At 46.1% G+C, this 19286-nt stretch overlaps 1 protein-coding gene across 1 annotated transcript in view; it reads left to right on the top strand.

Annotated features, from left to right (window-relative positions):
- Positions 1–19286, top strand: part of LOC115482102 (copine-5-like) — a 267201-nt gene that overhangs the window by 123947 nt on the left and 123968 nt on the right. Inside the window, exons 4-6 of the mRNA XM_030221668.1 lie at positions 9126–9229; positions 13528–13567; positions 14545–14621. Of these exons, the coding sequence (XP_030077528.1) occupies positions 9126–9229; positions 13528–13567; positions 14545–14621 (221 nt within the window). The remainder of the gene's footprint in view (positions 1–9125; positions 9230–13527; positions 13568–14544; positions 14622–19286) is intronic.

Raw genomic sequence — 19286 nt, 5'->3', positions numbered from 1 at the left:
CAAACATTTCCACCTTTTAGTGCACTGTTACTACGCAAGGACTATTAATTGTTGACAGGTACATATGGTAGTGAGATAAAATGTTCACCTGGAAGTAGGAAAATTGCAAGTGAACAAAACTGGGAAGTCGAGTAGAGTACATCCTAGGATATCTGTGGAGCTCAGGGGTTCTGATAGATCCACTGCAGGACCTGCTCAAGCCAATCTGTGGAGAAGGAACTGGAGAAGGGTGTTGTACCTCTTTATATAAGTGGTAACAAGGAGCTCGGGAACTACAGGCCACCAATTCTTGCCTTAGCGCTGAAAACATTAACGGAGATCCTATTAAAAGAAAGGATAGTGAACTATTTACAATCTCTTGAGTTGTAAGATCAGAGGCAGCATAGTTTTACCAGAGGGGGAAATTTCAAAACAAATCGTATGAACTGCTCTAATTTGGTAACTAAAGAATTAGATCAAGGAAGTATGCTGGATATAGTTTATTTGGATATCAACCAAGTTTTTCAATTTGTTCCATATGTTGGGGGCTCACAAATAAACCAAATCAGTCTGGAGAGGAGTGGTAGTTACAAAGACTGGATTAAATGCTGGTTGAGCGATAGGTACCAGAGGGTAGTTGTAAATAGGATTCACTCTAAAGAAAGAAGGGTAATTAGTGGAGTGCCTCAGGGATGGGTCCTGGGGTCAGTTCTATTCAGTATCTTTGTGAGAAATACTCCAGAGGTGAAAATGCCTTTGTTCAGGGTGCTGGTAAGACCTCATCTATGATGTCCAATTCTGGAGGCTGAAAGGATATGGACAGGCTGGAGGTGGTCCAGAAAACAGCTACAAAAAGCCATATGAGATGAAGCTTAGCTTATATAAAACTAGTAAAAAAAGGCCCGTTTCGGTATGAAAGGAAACGGGCACTAGCAAGGTTTTCCTCCCCCCCTTGCTCTCTCCCTCTGTGCCCCCCCCCCAAAGTCCCACAGCCCCCTTTCCTCCCCTCCATTTTCCATGGCTTCCTCCCTCCGTCATTCTCCTTCGCTCTGTCCTCCCTCCGAGTGCCAGTCCCCCCCCTCTAAAATTGCCAACCCCCCTCTCCCCCTCTCTTACCGAGGTCCTGTCGGCAGCATTGAAGAGCGAACAGACTCAGCGAATCTACTGCCTTTCCTTCTCTTCGCTCTGAGCTCTGGCTCTGGTCCCGCCCTCATTTCCTGTTTGCGGAAGGGCGGGACCAGAGTCAGAGCGAAGAGAAGGGAAAGCAGCATACTCAAAGGGATGTATGACGTCAGTGTTATCTACCGCACGTAGCAGACCACATCCGAGGGAGCCACGGTCCCAGGCAGCGTCAGAACGTTGGAGGTGAGAATTATTATATAGGATAGCATAGAGGAGAGAAAAGATATGAGAGATGTAAATCAGGTTTGCTTCTTGTGCCTTAGAGAGGTAAAAATAGTCTAGAACAGAGGAGGCTCTGAGGGGCTGACCCAGAAGTAGTATCAGAAAACATAGTTTTTCTTGGAAAAGATGACGGATGTTCGGCATGTGGAGAAAAGGACAGTAACAGAATTCAAAAAGGCTTAGAGTAAGTACGAAAGATTCCTAGTTGCCAAGGAGTGAGAGAAAGCTGGAGACTGGCTGGGGTGCCATGGGGTGTGGAGCGTGTGTGCATAAAATGGTGCAGGCACGAATGACTTTGAGAGCATTATGCTATGTGCTCTGTCCTTTGGAAGGAGTCTTTGTAACGAGATCAGAAGCAGATGATTCTGTATTGTCTATGCACTGGATTCGACTCGTGTGGTGCTCCCTTTATTTAGCCCTGTGACACTAATTCTGGCTGGTGTGAGGGGGCAACAAGACCACCTAGTAATTGCCAAAGCAGAAGTGGATGACGATGTGTAATTACCAAGCACTTAATTAATGTGCTCTGGGCTTAATCATGGGTGCCCCCTGCTCTCCCCTCCCTCCCCTCTCTTGTGTAATGACAGCACACAGCTTCGGTATTATGCTGTGATGTCTGAAATAGGCATTTACAGACAAAAGGCCCCTCTCCTTGCTTGCTGCAAGATACAGTCTCTCTTTGCAACGTGTAGCCTGGGCTCGAAGCTGTTGGATCAGCACCGCACACAACCCCATCCTGTCCCTGACAGCTAGTGCTTCCCCCACTCCATGGCACTTTCACTGGTCTGGAGGCAGGAAGCTTCATCCTAATGGTGGGAGTGCAGAGGGCCTAGGCAGGCCCTGTGGTCAGTTCAAGGCTGCTTGAACTCTTGCCTTGGCTGTGTCATTCACGCTCTCCCTGGAATGCAGTGAATAAGGACTCTCACCATGAGATTATAGGACTGTTACATCAGTATATGGCAGGGAGCAGTCCTTTATTGGGGGCACAGCCTCATTCTCCTCTCCCCTTCACCTTCCCAATTCTTCTGTGATGTTTTCCTCTTCGTCCCTCACATCCTTTCTCTCCTCCTCTCAGCTTCAGCCTCGACTCTCCTTTTTTTTGTTTTTTTTTTTTTGCACTGTCTGCTCTCTCTCTCTCTTTTTCCTCTTTTGTTTTTCTCTATTCCTTTTCCCTCTATCTTCTCCTCTTCCCTCTTGTCATTATTTTGATTTGCTTGCACTGTACAGACAGGTACAGCAGTAGCTCAGTAACCACTTGTAAAACACTGGAACAACCTCCCCGTACATGACCACAGGTATTTAAAATTGCTGCCATGGTGATTCGGTAATTTAATTATTATGTACACTGCCTCGTCCTATTTTTTTTATTATAAGTTAGTAGATAGTGTGAGGGCTGTTTGCTCTTATATAAGACACTATCAGGGAAATTTTATACATGGTAACAAACATTAGGGGCTACTCCTGCGAAAGCATTCCAACAGCTGCAAAGAGCCGAAGTGGGGCAGAAACGGCAGATCTGCATGAAAAGAGAATAGAATAGTGCCTAACCCCTCTGTTTACTAAGCTGCGTGGCAATTCTGACATAGCCCATTCAAAGTGAATACACTGTGTCGGCATTAGTGCATGGCAGCTGCTAGCGCAGCTTAGTAAACAGAGAGGGGGGTGGTTTAGTGCGGATCATGGGAGGGGCATGGGCAGTTCAGGGGCGTTCCCTTAAAACGCCGGCAGTGTTATAGAATGGTGCGGATCTGCATTCAGAAAAGTGCCATAGTCTGACTTGATTCACTACTAGTAAAAGAGGCCCGTTTCCAACAGAAAAGAAACGGGCGCTAGCAAGGTTCCAGGCCTCCCCCCCTCCACCTCCCTCCTCATCACCCTCCCTCCTCATCACCGAGCAGGAGATAAAACTTTTTGAACAGCAGCTGCCACGTACAAAGGGCTGGGGCACCCGCAAACGTCCTCCTTGCTGTTGGAGGCCACGGAGACAGAGGGAGGGAGGCGCTGGCCGGCGGACATGGGAGGAGTGGGGGGGCATGGACATCGGAGGAGATGTGTCGGGGGGGGGGGCTGGGATTGCTGAACTGGGAGGTGAAGACGCGTTGCGGTTTCCCAGGCAACACGGTGACGTCACCGGAAGGCTTCAGACATTACGAACGGGCTTCAACTTCCTGGCAGTCAGCTTCAGAACGTTGGAGGTGCAAATTATTATATAGGATGAGAAATTTCCCATCGTATCCCACAGGTAGAGTAGTCCAACCCAGTGGTTTCACCCCATTGCAGGCACCTATGTGAGGCAGCTATTCTAACAGGCTGTGTTACTGTAGTTGTTGTTGTTATTCTTTAACTTTATTAGTCGAAGAATGGGAATTCCAAGTCAAATCATTTGTAATGCAAATTACATGAATAAACAAGGACTCCAGTCAATGTTATCAATCATTTCCCCTCTTTCAAGAGAATTCATAACAATTTTCATCTCTCAGCTGAGTATTATATTTTCACCTTCCCCTTTTCATTTTTCAAGATCTGCCCTCACACCTCTCCACCTCTGTAGCCCTCTCTACACATCTGAACCTCTGTGTAGCATTGTATTATTACTGCTTTTTAATATATTTATAAATGATTTAGAGATGGGAGTAACTAGTGAGGTAATTAAATTTGCTGATGACACAAAGTTATTCAAAGTCGTTAACTCGCGACAGGATTGTGAAAAATTACAAGAGGACCTTACGAGACTGGGAGACTGGGCGGCTAAATGGCAGATGACGTTTAATGTGAGCAAGTGCAAGGTGATGCATGTGGGAAAAAGAACCCGAATTATAGCTACATCATGCAAGGTTCCACGTTAGGAGTTACGGACCAAGAAAGGGATCTGGGTGTCGTCGTCGATAACACGCTGAAACCTTCTGCTCAGTGTGCAGCTGCGGCTAGGAAAGCGAATAGAATGTTGGGTATTATTAGGAAAGGTATGGAAAACAGGTGTGAGGATGTTATAATGCCGTTGTATCGCTCCATGGTGCGACCGCACCTTGAGTATTGTGTTCAATTCTGGTTGCCGCATTTCAGAAAGATATAGTAGAATTGGAAAAGGTGCAGCGAAGGGCGACTAAAATGATAGCGGGGATGGGACGACTTCCCTATGAAGAAAGACTAAGGAGGCTAGGGCTATTCAGCTTGGAGAAGAGACGGCTGAGGGGAGACATGATAGAGGTATATAAAATAATGAGTGGAGTGGAACAGGTGGATGTGAAGCGTCTGTTCACGCTTCCAAAAATACTAGGACTAGGGGGCATGCGATTAAACTACAGTGTAGTAAATTTAAAACAAATCGGAGAAAAGTTTTCTTCACCCAACGTGTAATTAAACTCTAAAATTCATTGCCGGAAAATGTGGTGAAGGCGGTTAGCTTAGCAGAGTTTAAAAAGGGGTTGGCCGGTTTCCTAAAGGACAAGTCCATAAACCGCTACTAAACGGACTTGGAAAAATCCAAAATCCCAGGAATAACATGTATAGAATGTTTGTACATTTGGGAAGCTTGCCAGGTGCCCTTGGCCTGGATTGGCCGCTGTCGTGGACAAGATGCTGGGCTCGATGGACCCTTGGTCTTTTCCCAGTATGGCATTACTTATATACTTATTAGCCAAGAGCAATTGAACCAGCTGAAATACAGGGAACTAAAGTAGCTTGTGTGAGGCTACATAGAGAGTCAATGGTAGAACAAGGACTGGAGCTCCCATTCCTGAAATTCTACTGAATCCTAGATCTGTCTAACTGCTAAACTGTGGTTCCTGACTTGGAGTGATTGCAGCAACCTCTAGTGACTGGGGGTCAGAATTACAATGAGCATATTACTACAAGCACAGAAACGGCTGCTCTAGGAGAAGTCTCATCTATGATTGATGCTGCTGCAGACTTACGTTTGGATCCTGCAGGCACTCCTGGCCATATTGATAATTCCATCATAAAGGGATAGGATAAACCACACCTGTGTTTGTTTGTTTATTTATTTGGATTTTGCTCACACCTTTTTTCGGTAGTAGCTCAAGGTGAGTTACATTCAGGTACTCTGGATAGTTCTCTGTCCCAGGAGGGCTCACAATCTAAGTTTGTACCTGAGGCAATGGAGGGTTAAGTGACTTGCCCAAGATCACAAGGAGCAGCAGTGGGATTTGAACTGGCCACCTCTGGATTGCAAGACCGGTGCTCTAACCACTAGGCCACTCCTCCACTAGTAACATTCCATCTAGAATCTCAAATAGTAGCAACATTCCAGAATCTCAAAAAGTGGCAACATTCCATGTAGAATCTCAAATATTTATTTAGATTTTGCTCACACCTTTTACAGGTACTCTGGATATTTCTCTGTCCCAGGAGGGCTCACAATCTTAAGTTTGTACCTGAGGCAATGGAGGGTTAAGTGACTTGCCCAAGAGCACAAGGAGCAGCAGTGGGAGTTGAACTGGCCACCTCTGGATTGCAAGACCGGTGCTCTAACCACTAGGCCACCAAAAGTCCTCATTTTCCTGAAAAAAGCAGGAAGCCTCTTGATACAATAGGGTAAAACTAAGAAAGACTCATCCTATCCTTCATGTCAGGGAGCTTCACTTTCTAAAGGTAGCCACACTCTAAACTGGTGCTAAACTATTCTATTAACCATTGGAGCTAGGAATGATATGGGCAAATGTTTCTTCACAAGGACCATAGATGCAGCCAAGTAAAATTTGGGAAAAATGGTTTAATCAAATTTGCCTTCCACTCACTAAATTGTTAAATGCAAGAAACCCTTTTGACTTTCACTAGTTAAAATGGAGCTTTTTGAGAATGGGATGCCACTGAAGTCATTGGAGATGAAAGATGCCAACAAGAGTAGGCTGCCTTTTCTTGACTCTCTCCACTGCAAAATTGCCACTCTCATCTCATCTACCTGTCATCTCACTAGTTTATCCAGTAGCAACAGTGCATTTATTTAGTGATAAAAACTTCAGCTAATCATATCTGTTGAAAGGTTGGCACCTTCCTCCCCGCCTCCCCCACCAACTTTGTGTATGTCACTGAGCACACATACACACAAAAGCAGTGCTTTTTTGAGGGGGTACTTGGGGGTACTGAGTACCGCCACCATTTCCATTAACCCCTGGTTCCCAAGTTTTAATGAAAAATCTCAGGCTCTACACACCAATTCTGCCTTGTTATAGATTCTGTGTCTGGTTGCAGGGGGCCTAGCTATTGTGGGGTGGCTCTCTCAGTGATCACCCCACCCCTGAAGGGTGGCCTGGCATTTGAGTACCGGCACCTTTTTCGCTAGAAAAAATGCACTGCACAAAAGAAACATAAGTATGTAACAGTAAAAGAAAAGTTTACAATACATGGCTGTATGCATTTTTCTCCTTGCTATTCCTAAGAGTGCTTCAGTGTCTGTGTCTAGCCGGTGGCTGTCAGCCCATAAGAGTGGATGGTTGGTGGCTTTTGTTTTGTTTTTTAAGCCATCTACAGACCTAGGGTCTCTAGGCTAGGCCGCACTTCTGTCCTCCTGGTTTTTTCCTGTACTTGTTCTGTGCACCAGGTACTCAGACCTTCTGGCCCCAGATCCTGCCAGGGATTAGAGCAATTTCTTGTAGTTTCTGGAAGGGAAGCTTAGGAGCAGGGGAGGAGTTGAACCTTCTGAAGGGGTGTTGCTAGTGGCAGTAGTATACTTTTCCAAAGAAGATTTAAACTCTGACTTTGCTTCCAAAAAATTGTCTTTGGAACCGCTCCCTCCACTGACCATATCTGCCAATGGAGAGCCCCATTTCTGCCAATGCCTGCAACTGAGAGAGAGAGAGAGAGAGAGAGAGAGAGAGAGAATCAGCCTGTTTATACCCAACCAATTAGATATTCGTGACACTTGCAAAGAGCAATGATTCAGAGGCTGGGGCAAGTGACAGGTCTGAAACCCAATGCTGGCTTGCTATAGTGAGGAGGAGTGATGACCCTTCTTACCCTATATGGAGGCATATTTTCAAAGCACAAAGTTCCAACTTACAAAGTTCCATAGTAACCTATGGAACTTTTAAAGTCTAAGTGCTTTGAAAATGAGCCCCATGGTCTCTTTGGAAGGAGTAAGGTGAATCTCAGGACACTCAGCCTTACCACCTAGGCAGTCCTTACACCAGGGGCGTAGCCAGACAACAGATTTTGGGTGGGCCTAGGCAAGAATTGGGTGGGCACGAAATGTTCTCTCCCCTCCCTCCCCCCCCCCCCCCCCCACCAAAAATATATCTCAGCTGGCAGGAAAATGCTTCTTTCCACCTTGGCAGTCTGCAGCAGGCATGCGCTGAAAACTGAGCATGCAAAGGTGCCAGTATCATGGAGAGTAGCATTTTCGTTAACATCGGGGGGGGGGGGGGGGGGGAAGTCTTCAGCTGGCGGAGCTTGAAATCCCCACCAGCTACAGCTAAACGTGTGCTATTGTTGGGTGGGCCTAAGCTCTAAGTGGGTGGGCCCCAGCCCACCCAGGCCCACCTGTGGCTATGCCACTGCCTTAAACTTCTCTATGGGACTACATACATGGCAGGGTGGAAGAAATTTTAGAAAAGAAATCTTTAACTGTAACAGGCTACAGCAGCAAAGAAGGTATTTATCTAAATGCAACATCTCACTGAACTATGCTATCAACTATTTGAGCATCATCAGCCTACTCTGAGAAGCCTTGTGAGCAGGAGGAATGGATATCCAAGTGTATATAAGTTGGTGTTTGCTATGACTTTTCACTGCTCCTATACTTCATCAGAGTACAGTAAAGTTCCAGTTTTAAGTTACTTTATGGTGTGGTCTGGAATTCTTGTGTGGATGCAATTCTGATCACCACATCTCAAAAAAGATATAGTGGAATTAGAAAAAGTACAGAGTAGGGTGACAAAAATGATAAAGGGGATGGGACGACTTCCCTATGAGGAAAGGCTAAAGCGGCTAGGGCTCTTCAGCTTGGAGAAAAGGTGGCTGAGGGGAGATGTGATAGAGGTCTATAAAATAATGAGTGGAGTGGAACGGGTAGACGTGAATACTGTTTCCAAAAATACTAGGACTAGGGGGCATGCAATGAAGCTACAAAGTAGTAAATTTAAAACAAATTGGAGAAAATATTTCTTCACTCAACATGTAATTAAACTCTGGAATTTGGTACCAGAGAATGTGGTAAAAGCAGTTAGCTTAGCAGGGTTTAAAAAAGGTTTGGCTAGCTTCTTAAAAGAAGGGGGGAGGGGAAATGGGACTTGATATACTGCCTTTCTGAGGTAAAGAAAAGTCCGTAAGCCATTATTAAAATGAAATAAATGGATCTTGCCAGGTGCTTGTCACCTGAATTGGGCACTGTTGGAAACAGGATACTGGGCTTGATGGACCTTCGGTCTGTCCCAGTATGGCAACAGTTATGTACTTATGGATAGTCTAATGCCTGGCTTGCCTGGCCCTGGTCCCACCAACTAAATAACTTATATGCCCCTTCTCCCACCTTCCGGGCTGTGTCTAGGCATTTGCCTAGGAATCTCCAAAAGGGGGCTTACAAGTGAGTAATTCCATGGCATAAATTGGAGGAGGGGGAGATGAGGGACAAGAATGGGAATGTCTTCATCAACAGTTGTGCTTAAAACATTTCGAAGTGTCTACGAGTGTACAAGTGAAGCAATCCTGCTTTTCCACATGAAGTCCTACTGTGGGAAATATGGGTAGACCCTCCATGCACTGAACTGATATCCTTCTTCTTGCAGTTTGGAAGAACTGAAATTATCGACAATACCTTAAACCCGGACTTTGTACGGAAGTTTATTCTCGACTACTTCTTTGAAGAGAAGCAGAACCTGCGCTTTGATCTGTAAGTGGGTAGCACTTTGTAAGACAATAGAGAACCCCTTGGACAAGTATTACGCAAGCCCGGTCACTTAGTGGCTCTTTTACAAAGTGGCAGTAAGCCCAATGCAGGCTTACCGCATGCTATCCCGGAACTATCGCCAGCCCAAAGCAGCCGCCGGCAGTAGTTCTGGCTCAAGTGTGTGCCATTTCCAGTGTGCCAGGAAATTTTTTGGGTAGCTTGGCACTAACCCAGTAGTCATCAGGCATCGCTGAACTCTGCCCAGTTACCGCTGGGTTACCACAGGAGCCCTTACTGCCACCTCAACGGGTGCGGCAAGTGCTCCCCACCACATAGCCGTTGTGGCCGTGGTGTAGCTACATGGGGCCATGGAGGTCTTGGCCCCCTATAGATTTGGCCCTGGACCCCCCTGCCGATGACCCTCTTGACCCCACTCCCGCCACCAACCTGTCGTCGCCGTCGCCTACCTTTGCTGGCGGGGGACCCCACCCCCCACCCGCCGAGGTCCTCTTCTTCCGGTGCAAGGCTTCGTTCTGTTTTCTGACGTCCTAGTCATCAGAAACAGAACGAAGCCTTGCACCGGAAGAAGAGGACCTCGGCTGGCGGGGGTGGGGTCCCCTGCCAGCAAAGGTAAGCGACGGTGGCGGTGGGGGAGGGTTGGCGGCAGGAGGGGGGTCGAGAGGGTCATCAGCGGGGGGGAGGTCAAAGTTGGTGGTGGTGGTGGCAGCGGCGGCGGCAGGGGGGTCGGCAATGGCAGGGGGGGTCGGCAGCACTGGGGAGGGCTAAAATGGCTCTGGACCCCCCTCCCGCCGAAGTCTGGCTACGCCCCTGCCATGTGGTAAGTTATCTTACTGCATGGCCATTTTTGGGGGGGTGGGCATTTTACCCGCTGCATTATAAAAGGCCCTGGAGTGTGGGAAAATGGCCCCCACTGCTACTGCAGGGCCCTTTTGCCCACAGCTTAGTAAAAGGACCCCATAAAATGGCTCACATATAAACACAGTGTAATACAAGTGTAATAAGATTATAAACACTTAAAGGTGTTACAACAAGAAAGAATCAGAGAGGGGAGGAAACATAATATTTGAAGAGATTTATGGATATGGTAATGATAATGGTAAAGGGTATGAAAAAAAAAAAGCAACTTCCTCCAGAAGTAGTTTGGGTGGGTGTGTTAGAAGGGAGACGAGACAGAGGCAAAGATAAGACTGAAGAGCAGAAAAATCTAAAGTTTACCGAATAAAGTATATTAAAACGCAACTATGAACACACATGTCAATTCAAGAATGTTAATATAAACGGATGGGGACCCATGTGAGTTCAAGATAAAGAGGACTCTCGGGATGTAATTTCACTATCAGTGAACCTTGTAGAAGAGTCCCAGATGAGACCAAAGGGACAAAGAGAAAAGGTTAAATAAAAGATCTGCAAGAGTCAACTTTTCCTAAGGACTTGAAGGGTGTCGGGAGACTAAGTCCCGACCAAAGGGACAAACAGAAAAGGTTAAATAAAAGATCTGTAAGAGTCAACTTTTTCCTAAGGACTTGAAGGGTGTCGGGAGACGTCTCCCGACACCCTTCAAGTCCTTAGGAAAAGTTGACTCTTGCAGATCTTTTATTTAACCTTTTCTCTTTGTCCCTTTGGTCTCATCTGGGACTCTTCTACAAGGTTCACTGATAGTGAAATTACATCCCGAGAGTCCTCTTTATCTTGAACTCACATGGGTCCCCATCCGTTTATATTAACATTCTTGAATTGACATGTGTGTTCATAGTTGCGATTTAATATACTTTATTCGGTAAACTTTAGATTTTTCTGCTCTTCAGTCTTATCCTTGCCTCCGTCTCATCTCTCTTCTCACACCCACCCAAACTACTTCTGGAGGAAGTTGCTTTTCTTTTTTTCATACCCTTTACCATTATCATTACCAGGATAGGGTGGATATGGGAAAAACTGAGTAGGATAGTGGCGGTGGAGGCAGCAAGAAAAGAGAAAGATAGGGATGGATCAAAGATTATTCCAAAGGTTCTGTGCAGAAAGGGTGAAATTTAAAATGTGGGAAAAGGTGGTACCAGAAAGACAATGTAGCAGAAGTGTAAGAAGCAGGAAAAGAAAGGTTTGAGGCCGTAGCAGATGTGAGTAAAGAAGAAAGCAGTAGCTCTTGTCATGAGCCCAGGAGAACCCTTCAACTAAAATCATGCTCGAAAAGGAAAGTGAACTGGCCACCAAATGACCAAAGGCTGCAAACCAGAGCTTGATATAGAATCCATGAATAGTGTAGGCTTGGCAATAAAAAAGGGGTGGAGGAGTGCCTAGTGGTTAGGGTGGTGGACTTTGGTCCTGGGGAACTGAGGAACTGAGTTCGATTCCCACTCCAGGCACAGGCAGCTCCTTGTGACTCTGGGCAAGTCACTTAACCCTCCATTGCCCCATGTAAGCCGTATTGAGCCTGCCATGAGTGGGAAAGCACAGGGTACAAATGTAACAAAAATAAAATAGATACTATTGGAGATTCTACATGGAATGTTGCTATTCCACAACATTCCATGTAGAAGGCTGCGCAGGCTTCTGTTTCTGTGAGTCTGACGTCCTGCACGTACGTGCAGGACGTTAGACTCACAGAAGCAGAAGCCTGCGCGGCCACATTGGAGATCTGCAAGGGCCGACTTCTACATGGAATGTTGCTAGTGGAATAGCAACATTCCATGTAGAATCTCAAATAGTAGCAACAGTGGAGGAGTGGCCTAGTGGTAAGGGTGGTGGAGTTTGGTCCTGAGGAACTGAGTTCAATTCCCACTTCAGGCACAGGCAGCTCCTTGTGACTCTGGGCAAGTCACTTAACCCTCCATTGCCCCAGGTACAAATAAGTACCTGTATATAATATGTAAGCTGCATTATTGAGCCTGCCATGAGTGGGAAAGCGCGGAGTACAAATGTAACAAAAAAAAATAATAATAAAATACCAACAGCTTCCTTAAGCCTTGGCAGCATCTTTGGTTTAATATATGGCATCATTCCATAGGATAAAAAGACTCCGCCAGATCTTGCTTTTGTGTACCAGTATACAGCGAAATGTAATTCTGATTTCTCCAGAGAAGGACTTTCAGTGGAACAAAACCAGGACTTCACCAACCAAATCACTCATTAAATGAAGCCATCCCAGCTTACCTAGGCTGTGTGAGCACTGCTTCTGTGCAATCAGCCAAACTGCAGCATGGATTAAGAGGAGACTGTGGAAATAAACCTAGGCTCTTCCCCCACCCACCCGCTAGTTCATAATTTCCCATTGTCGCTGATCAAAAACGCGATTGTCACTGACTAAAAACGCAACTGGTTTGCTAGTCATCTGCAGCTGGAAAAAAAGACATGGGCACCAAAAGGCCACTAAATCACATTTGTTGAACTGGAAGATCGTCACACTGAAACATCCTAATCTAATCTCATTTGAAATTTATAGACCGCACTAGTCCCACCATGAGGTTCAAGGCGGTTTATAGCTAAGAAGACTCAGAACAGCAAGAGGAACTACAAAATCAAAAATAAAACAATCAGATCTTATCAAATAAAAATGTCTTCAATTTTTTATGCAATCGAATATAATTAAACTCAGTTTGAATACTGAAAGGGAGTGCGTTCCAAATTGTAATAACCTGAAAGGAGAACATAGCCTCAAAATAACATTTCCATCGAACACCGGAACACCATATTAGATTAGATTAGAATTGCTGCGGCCATGGAATAGTATGCATCAAAATATTCTGGGAAAATGAGCTATATCTCAAGACGCTTTTTCCCCACCCCCGAGCGGCAATCCTAAAGGAGCAACCAGACTCCCAGAGAGGTGCTTATATTATGGGGAGGTGTCTAAGGAGCTGTAGGGGGTTGAGAAACCTCAACGAATCTTTGTGATATATTAGGTGGGGTGGAATGGGTGCTAATAGCATTGTGCTGAGTGGAAGGGACGGGACTTGAGGGGACGTTAATTTGACCTCCTACACTATGAGTTCTTATTTTGGGGGAACACACTTTCTAAGGCTTACTGCCTCTTGAAAAATGATGGTCCTGGGATCCTGGGTCAGCAATGTGTAGTCTCAACAGATGGGATTTCCTACACTGCAGTGCTCAATGCTATAGCTTACTATATCCCACTGTTTTAACCAGTGTTAAAATGGTTCTTATAGCATTATTCTAAAATAACTTGATAAATAAGTCCATGATATGTTGGTTTACATTGTACTGGAGCTGAACAAACGCAGATTTACCAGTTTATCTCTTCATAGGCTATCTTTGTGTGTCTGCAGGTATGATGTGGATTCAAAAAGCCCTGATTTATCAAAACATGTAAGTAAAATATTCTTTAAAGGCATCTTTTTATTCTCTGTAACTGTCTGTCTTTTATCCTGGAGATTTTGTTCCTTCAAGCCTTTCCTGCTGTGCTAGTTTAAAGCATAGACAAACAAGGCACATGCCTAGGGCCCAGAAGTTTAAGGGGCCCTAATAGAGATGTTCAGGGCTCAGACGGCTGAAAGCCGAAAGGATAGTCAAAGTGACCGAATATTTTTCAGAGTTTAGTCAGGGTGTCCTATCCTCTCCTCCCCCTCCTTCAACTTATTATTGTGCCCTGGTGGTCTAGTGGCCTGTTTGGGGCAGGAAAGAGCCCCTTCTTTCCTGCCCGGTGCAGGTGCAGACCTATCTTGCTCCCAGCGCCACTTCAAAATGGCTGCCGAAAGTTGAAGCGGCGGCCTCTCGAGACTTCTGCAGAAGTCTTGCAAGATCACTGCTTGAACTCTCGGCAGCCATTTTGAAGCGGCGCCAGGAGCAAGACAGGTCTGCGCAGCCATGCCGAGCAGGAAAGAGGGGGTCTTTCCTGTCCTGCCACTAGACCACCAAGGCACTACAATAAGGTAGAGGAGGGGAGGGGATGTGTATGGAGTCAGGTGAGTGGACGGAGGATGGAAACAAGATTGGGGAGGCCAGAGGGGATATACATGGGGGGAGAGAGAGGGAATCTGGCTTTCTTGAAGGGGGGCAGGGCGGGGGTGTGACAGGAGGCGGGGTGAGTGATATTTTGTGTCTGTAACCCTATGTCTGTATGACTGAAGAGCAAGAGAGTACATGTGTGTGTGTGTATATGTTTCTGTGTCTCTGGTGGGGACAGTCTCTCATATAAATAGAGCTTACCTTCGAAAATTTGCACCAGAGTGGGGGGTGTCTGAATATCTGGTTAAAGTTACCTGCATATCTTCTCTGTTTAACTTTAGCTGGATAAAGCTGCTGAGCATAGCGATGTCATTTCACTTCACCTTGTCTTTCCTTAGGATTTCCTGGGCCAGTGTTTCTGCACACTGGGTGAGATTGTTGGTTCACCTGGAAGTCGCCTAGAGAAGCCCTTGATGTAAGTACTTAGAATACTCCCCCCCCCCCCGGTGTTGTACAATCCAAATATCTGTTGCAGTGGCATACCAAGGGGGGGGGGGGCGGTGGGGGCAGTCCACCCCGGGTGCACACCGCTGGGGGGGGTGCCGCGGCGCGCGCCTGCTGCGAGAGTTCGCTAACTTCTCTCATTCGCTGCAGCTCCCTCTGCCCCGGAACAGGTTACTTCCTGTTCCGGGGCAGAGGGAGCTGCAGCGAACGAGCAAAGTTAGTAAACTCGCAGCAGGCGCGTGCTGCGGCACCCCCCCAGCGGCATGCACCCGGGGGGGCTCTTTCATGGGAGGGGTCCGCGCTGCATGGGGGGGGCGCTGTACCCGGGGGGGGCGGGGTGCCACCCCGGGTGTCCGCCCCCCTAGGAACGCCACTGATCTGTTGTTAGTATGGGGTCTCATTTTGCTCTTGTTTGGATACCTGTAATTTGGGTTGTTTTTTGTGTTGGGTTGGTTTTTTTTTTTAGCTTAGTTGATCCCACGTTGAGCCGTGTAAACCTCTCTTGAACAGTCACTGGAGTCACTAAGGTGCTCATTATCAAAGCACATAGACTACAAAGTTACGTGGAGGGGCATTTTCGAAAGGTCGTCCAAGTATGAATTAGGACGCCCTCGTGAAGTCGGCCAAAATCAGGTAGGTATAATCGAAAAATAGAATGGACATCCTTAGACATTTCATTATCGCAGTGCAAAACGCCCAAATCAAGGACGCCCGAAGTATAGTAAAAAGGATGCCCATCTTCCAGAACCGTGAAAGGACGTCCCTAAAACATTCACTGTACTTGCCAATTTGTCATATCAACATCCTTCACCGGTTCTACGAGAAAGACGTCCTTATTACTATACTTCTTTGGACTTCTCTGATGTACCTGGTTGTTCCGCAAGTACAGTTCAAGTAGTTGCAGACATCCAGGTACGGGAAATATAAGGAACATTCATAAGTGTACAGTAACAAGGACGTGTTTCTCACAGAACTGCCGAAGGACGTCCATCTTACTAGGCCCACCGAAGGACATGAAATGAGGTTGAAGGGGGGCAGACTCAAGAAAAATGTCAGGAAGTATTTTTTCATGAAGAGAGTGGTGGATACTTGGAATGCCCTCCCGAGGGACATGGTGGAGATGAAATGAAAACAGTAATGGAATTCAAAAAAGCGTGGGATAAACATAAAGGAATCCTGTTCAGAAGAAATGGATCCTCAGAAGCTTAGCAGAGATTGGGTGGCAGAGCCAGTGATTAGGAGGCGGGACTAATGGTTGGGAGGCGGTGCTAGTGCTGGGCAGACTTCTATGGTCTGTGCCCTGAAAATGGCAGATACAAATCAAGATCAGGTATACATATAAAGTAGCACATATGAGTTTATCTTGTTGGGCAGATTGCATGAACCGTACAGATCTTTTTCTGCCATCACTTACTATGTTACTATCCACCTTATAATTGAAAGAGAAAAACGCCTAGATTTCGACCCAAATCGGGAGATAGACGTTTATCTCACAAAAACGAATAAATCGGTATAATGGAAAGCCGATTTTGGACGTTTTCAACTGCACTCCATCGCGGAAGCATACAAAGTTGATGGGGGCGTGTCAGAGGCGTGGCGAAGGTGGAACTGGGGCGTGGTTATCGGCTGAGGAGAGATGGGCGCCTTTCGCTGATAATGGAAAAAAAGTATGCATTTGTAGCTAGAATTTAGGGCACTTTTCCTGGACCCTGTTTTTTCACGAATAAGGCCCCAAAAAGTGCCCTAAATGACCAGATTACTACCAGAGAGAATTGGGGATGACCTCCCCTGACTCCCCCAGTGGTCACTAACCCCCTCCCACCACAAAACATGATGTTTCACAACTTTTTATTTTCACCCTCAAATGTCACACCCACCTCCCTGGCAGCAGTATGCAGGTCCCTGGAGCAGTTGTTAGGGGGTGCAGTGGACTTCAGGCAGGTGGATCCAGGCCCATCCCCCCCTACCTGTTACAATTGTGCTGCTTAATGCTTATTAGTCCAACCCCCCCAAACCCACTGTACCCACATGTAGGTGCCCCCCTTCACCCCTTAGGGCTATAATAATGGTGTAGACTTGTGGGCAGTGGGTTTTGAGGGGGATTTGGGGGGCTCAACACACAAGGGAAGGGTGCTATGCACCTGGGAGCTCTTTTACCTTTTTTTTTTTTTTTTTTGTAAAAGTGCCCCCTAGGGTGCCCGGTTGGTGTCCTGGCTTGTGAGGGGCACCAGTGCACTACGAATCCTGGCCCCTCCCACGAACAAATGCCTTGGATTTATTCGTTTTTGAGCTGGGCGCTTTCATTTTCCATTATCACTGAAAAACAAAAACGCCCAGCTCACAAATTGTCAAATAAAACATGGACGTCTATTTTTTTCGAAAATACGGTTCGGTCCGCCCCTTCACTGACCCGTTCTCGGAGATAAACGCCCATGGAGATAGACGTTTTTGTTCAATTATGCCCCTCCACATGGTTTGTATCTCTGCTCGCTGAGGAGACAAGTTCTGTGGCCTTGCGCTAATTTCCTGAGCTCAGCTGTCCCGAGGTGGCATGTTCATCTCTGGAGCTCCACAGATTAATCCCTGAATCGTAAGAACCGTGGAAACATATTACACTCTGGCGTTCAGGTGATTCATCAAACAGTTCTGTGCAAGGAACAGGTCTAGAATCTCATAATGTCTTATACAGTCTTTTTTTTTTCTTAACAAATTAAACCATGTGGATAATAAAAGAAAAAAATTATACATCTGAAGAAAGATAAGGTACCCTCATTTTTCTTTTTGCATTTAAAAAGAAATCTACTTAAGGCATGATAAATGGCTCATCCCTCCTCCGCTTTGCTTTTGAACATGGTGGGTGAATTGATTAAAGGATCTGTCTGTCTGATTTGTAAAGTTTTTTGCTTTTTAATTGCAAACTATAAGACGTGGTGCTTCAGCAGTCCAGCTTTCAAAACGCTGGAAGAAGATTTGACACTGGAATCTAGGACCTAGATTCTAGGTGCCCACAGACCTCCCCACCCTGAGCAGTTCTCTTCAATTTGCAGCCATGTTGTTGGGAGAATAATGCGTATGAATTTCAGATGGTTCTGATGTGAATACCCCTGCATAATTTAGGGATCTCTATCGCGCTGTGAAATAACACAATGGTGGCCAGAGTATAGGGCTGCTCCTGTGACTGCCGGTTTACAACAGACTCCCAGATAACACTGTTGCACACAAGCCAGTGCTTTCATATTCTCAATTCTGTGAGCACTGGCATTCGTAGATGTGCACACTGCTTTAGAAGGTTTTACTTTGCTTCACAGTTCACGCATTACCTGTACAGAAGATTCTCTAAGGCACCCAACTTGTCTCTTTGCTCATTTCTGCACTGATAAGAACTTCAAAATTAAGCATTAATGACAGTTTGACATCCCTGCTGATGAAGCTTACTCCTGTCCTGCTGTTCCAGTACTGAGTAGGGATGTGCATTCATTTTCTAACAGAGGAAAATGAGGGGGGACAAAACCCTCAGAAATTCTGGGGTTTGTAAAATTGTCTTTTTCATATCAGAAATAATAAGGGGGGGGGGAACTCCCTCCTGAACATTAAAAACTGAAATCCTCTCAGGCCTTTCCCTATGCATCCCCCTACCTTCCAGACCCTCTTTAACCAATCCATGAGGTCTCTTAATTGAAATGGGGAAGAAGAAAAACCCATTTCCTCTTGCCCTGCTGGGCTCCTTATAAGAAAATCATGCTGGCTACAGGGCCTGGTGGCACAATTTTGAAAATAGGACTCCGCAGGGCAGGAGTGACTGGAGATTGCTCCTCTTCCATTTTTAGCGTGGTGATCCTCTCAGATGGGATACGTGTGTGGTGGGGTGGGGGGGAGGCAGAGGCCATAGGAAAAGGCTTAGGTTAGTTCAAGTTTTAAATGATAGTACTGGGCTTTTTCATCAGGGCTGAGGTCTGTTCCTTCCTTTTTCTTTTCTTCTCGTTTCTTTTTTTTTTGGGGGGGGGAGGTTATATTTAATTTCTAATAAATAAAATAAAATATACATCAAAAGAAATAAAAATGTGAGACCCAGTTCAACTCTACCAATTCACCCCTTCCCTGTCCTGCAGTGCCCCCTGCTGTTTTAGTACTGAGACACCCCCCTCCCCACAGCTGTGTCAGTTCACCTCTGTGCTGACCTGCATCTCATATTACAGCTCTACTACTGAACACTCTAGCCCCATTCACTTTAACCAGTAGCAGTTAATAAATTCCAGTATATAAACACATACATACAAAATCCTGCTCACCCCTATTCCTACACTTGTCATCAGCTGTTCTGTCATAAACCTTCTTCTGTGGACTTTCAGACATCACAAACATTTATCACTGTCAGCCAGCCCCATTCTGAGCTCTGCTGGACAGTTGTGAGAGGTCTTTCCAAGTGGAATACCATTTATTCTAGCCAGTTTAACATACAGATTCCAGAAAGCTACTGTGGAGATCCACTCTTGGGAAGGAGTTGTAGCCTAATGTTTAGTACAGGGGCCAGGGGGGGGGGGGGGGGACCAGAGGGGAGCAAAATTCCCGTGCCCAGGCTTCCAAGGGTGGCCCAGCGCCAGGGTCTCTCTCTCTTTACTACTCCTGACGGGAAGGC

This window comes from Microcaecilia unicolor, chromosome 12 (genome assembly GCF_901765095.1).
Source record: "Microcaecilia unicolor chromosome 12, aMicUni1.1, whole genome shotgun sequence".
Lineage (NCBI taxonomy): Eukaryota > Metazoa > Chordata > Amphibia > Gymnophiona > Siphonopidae > Microcaecilia > Microcaecilia unicolor.
This window is presented reverse-complemented; position numbering and strand designations above follow the sequence as displayed.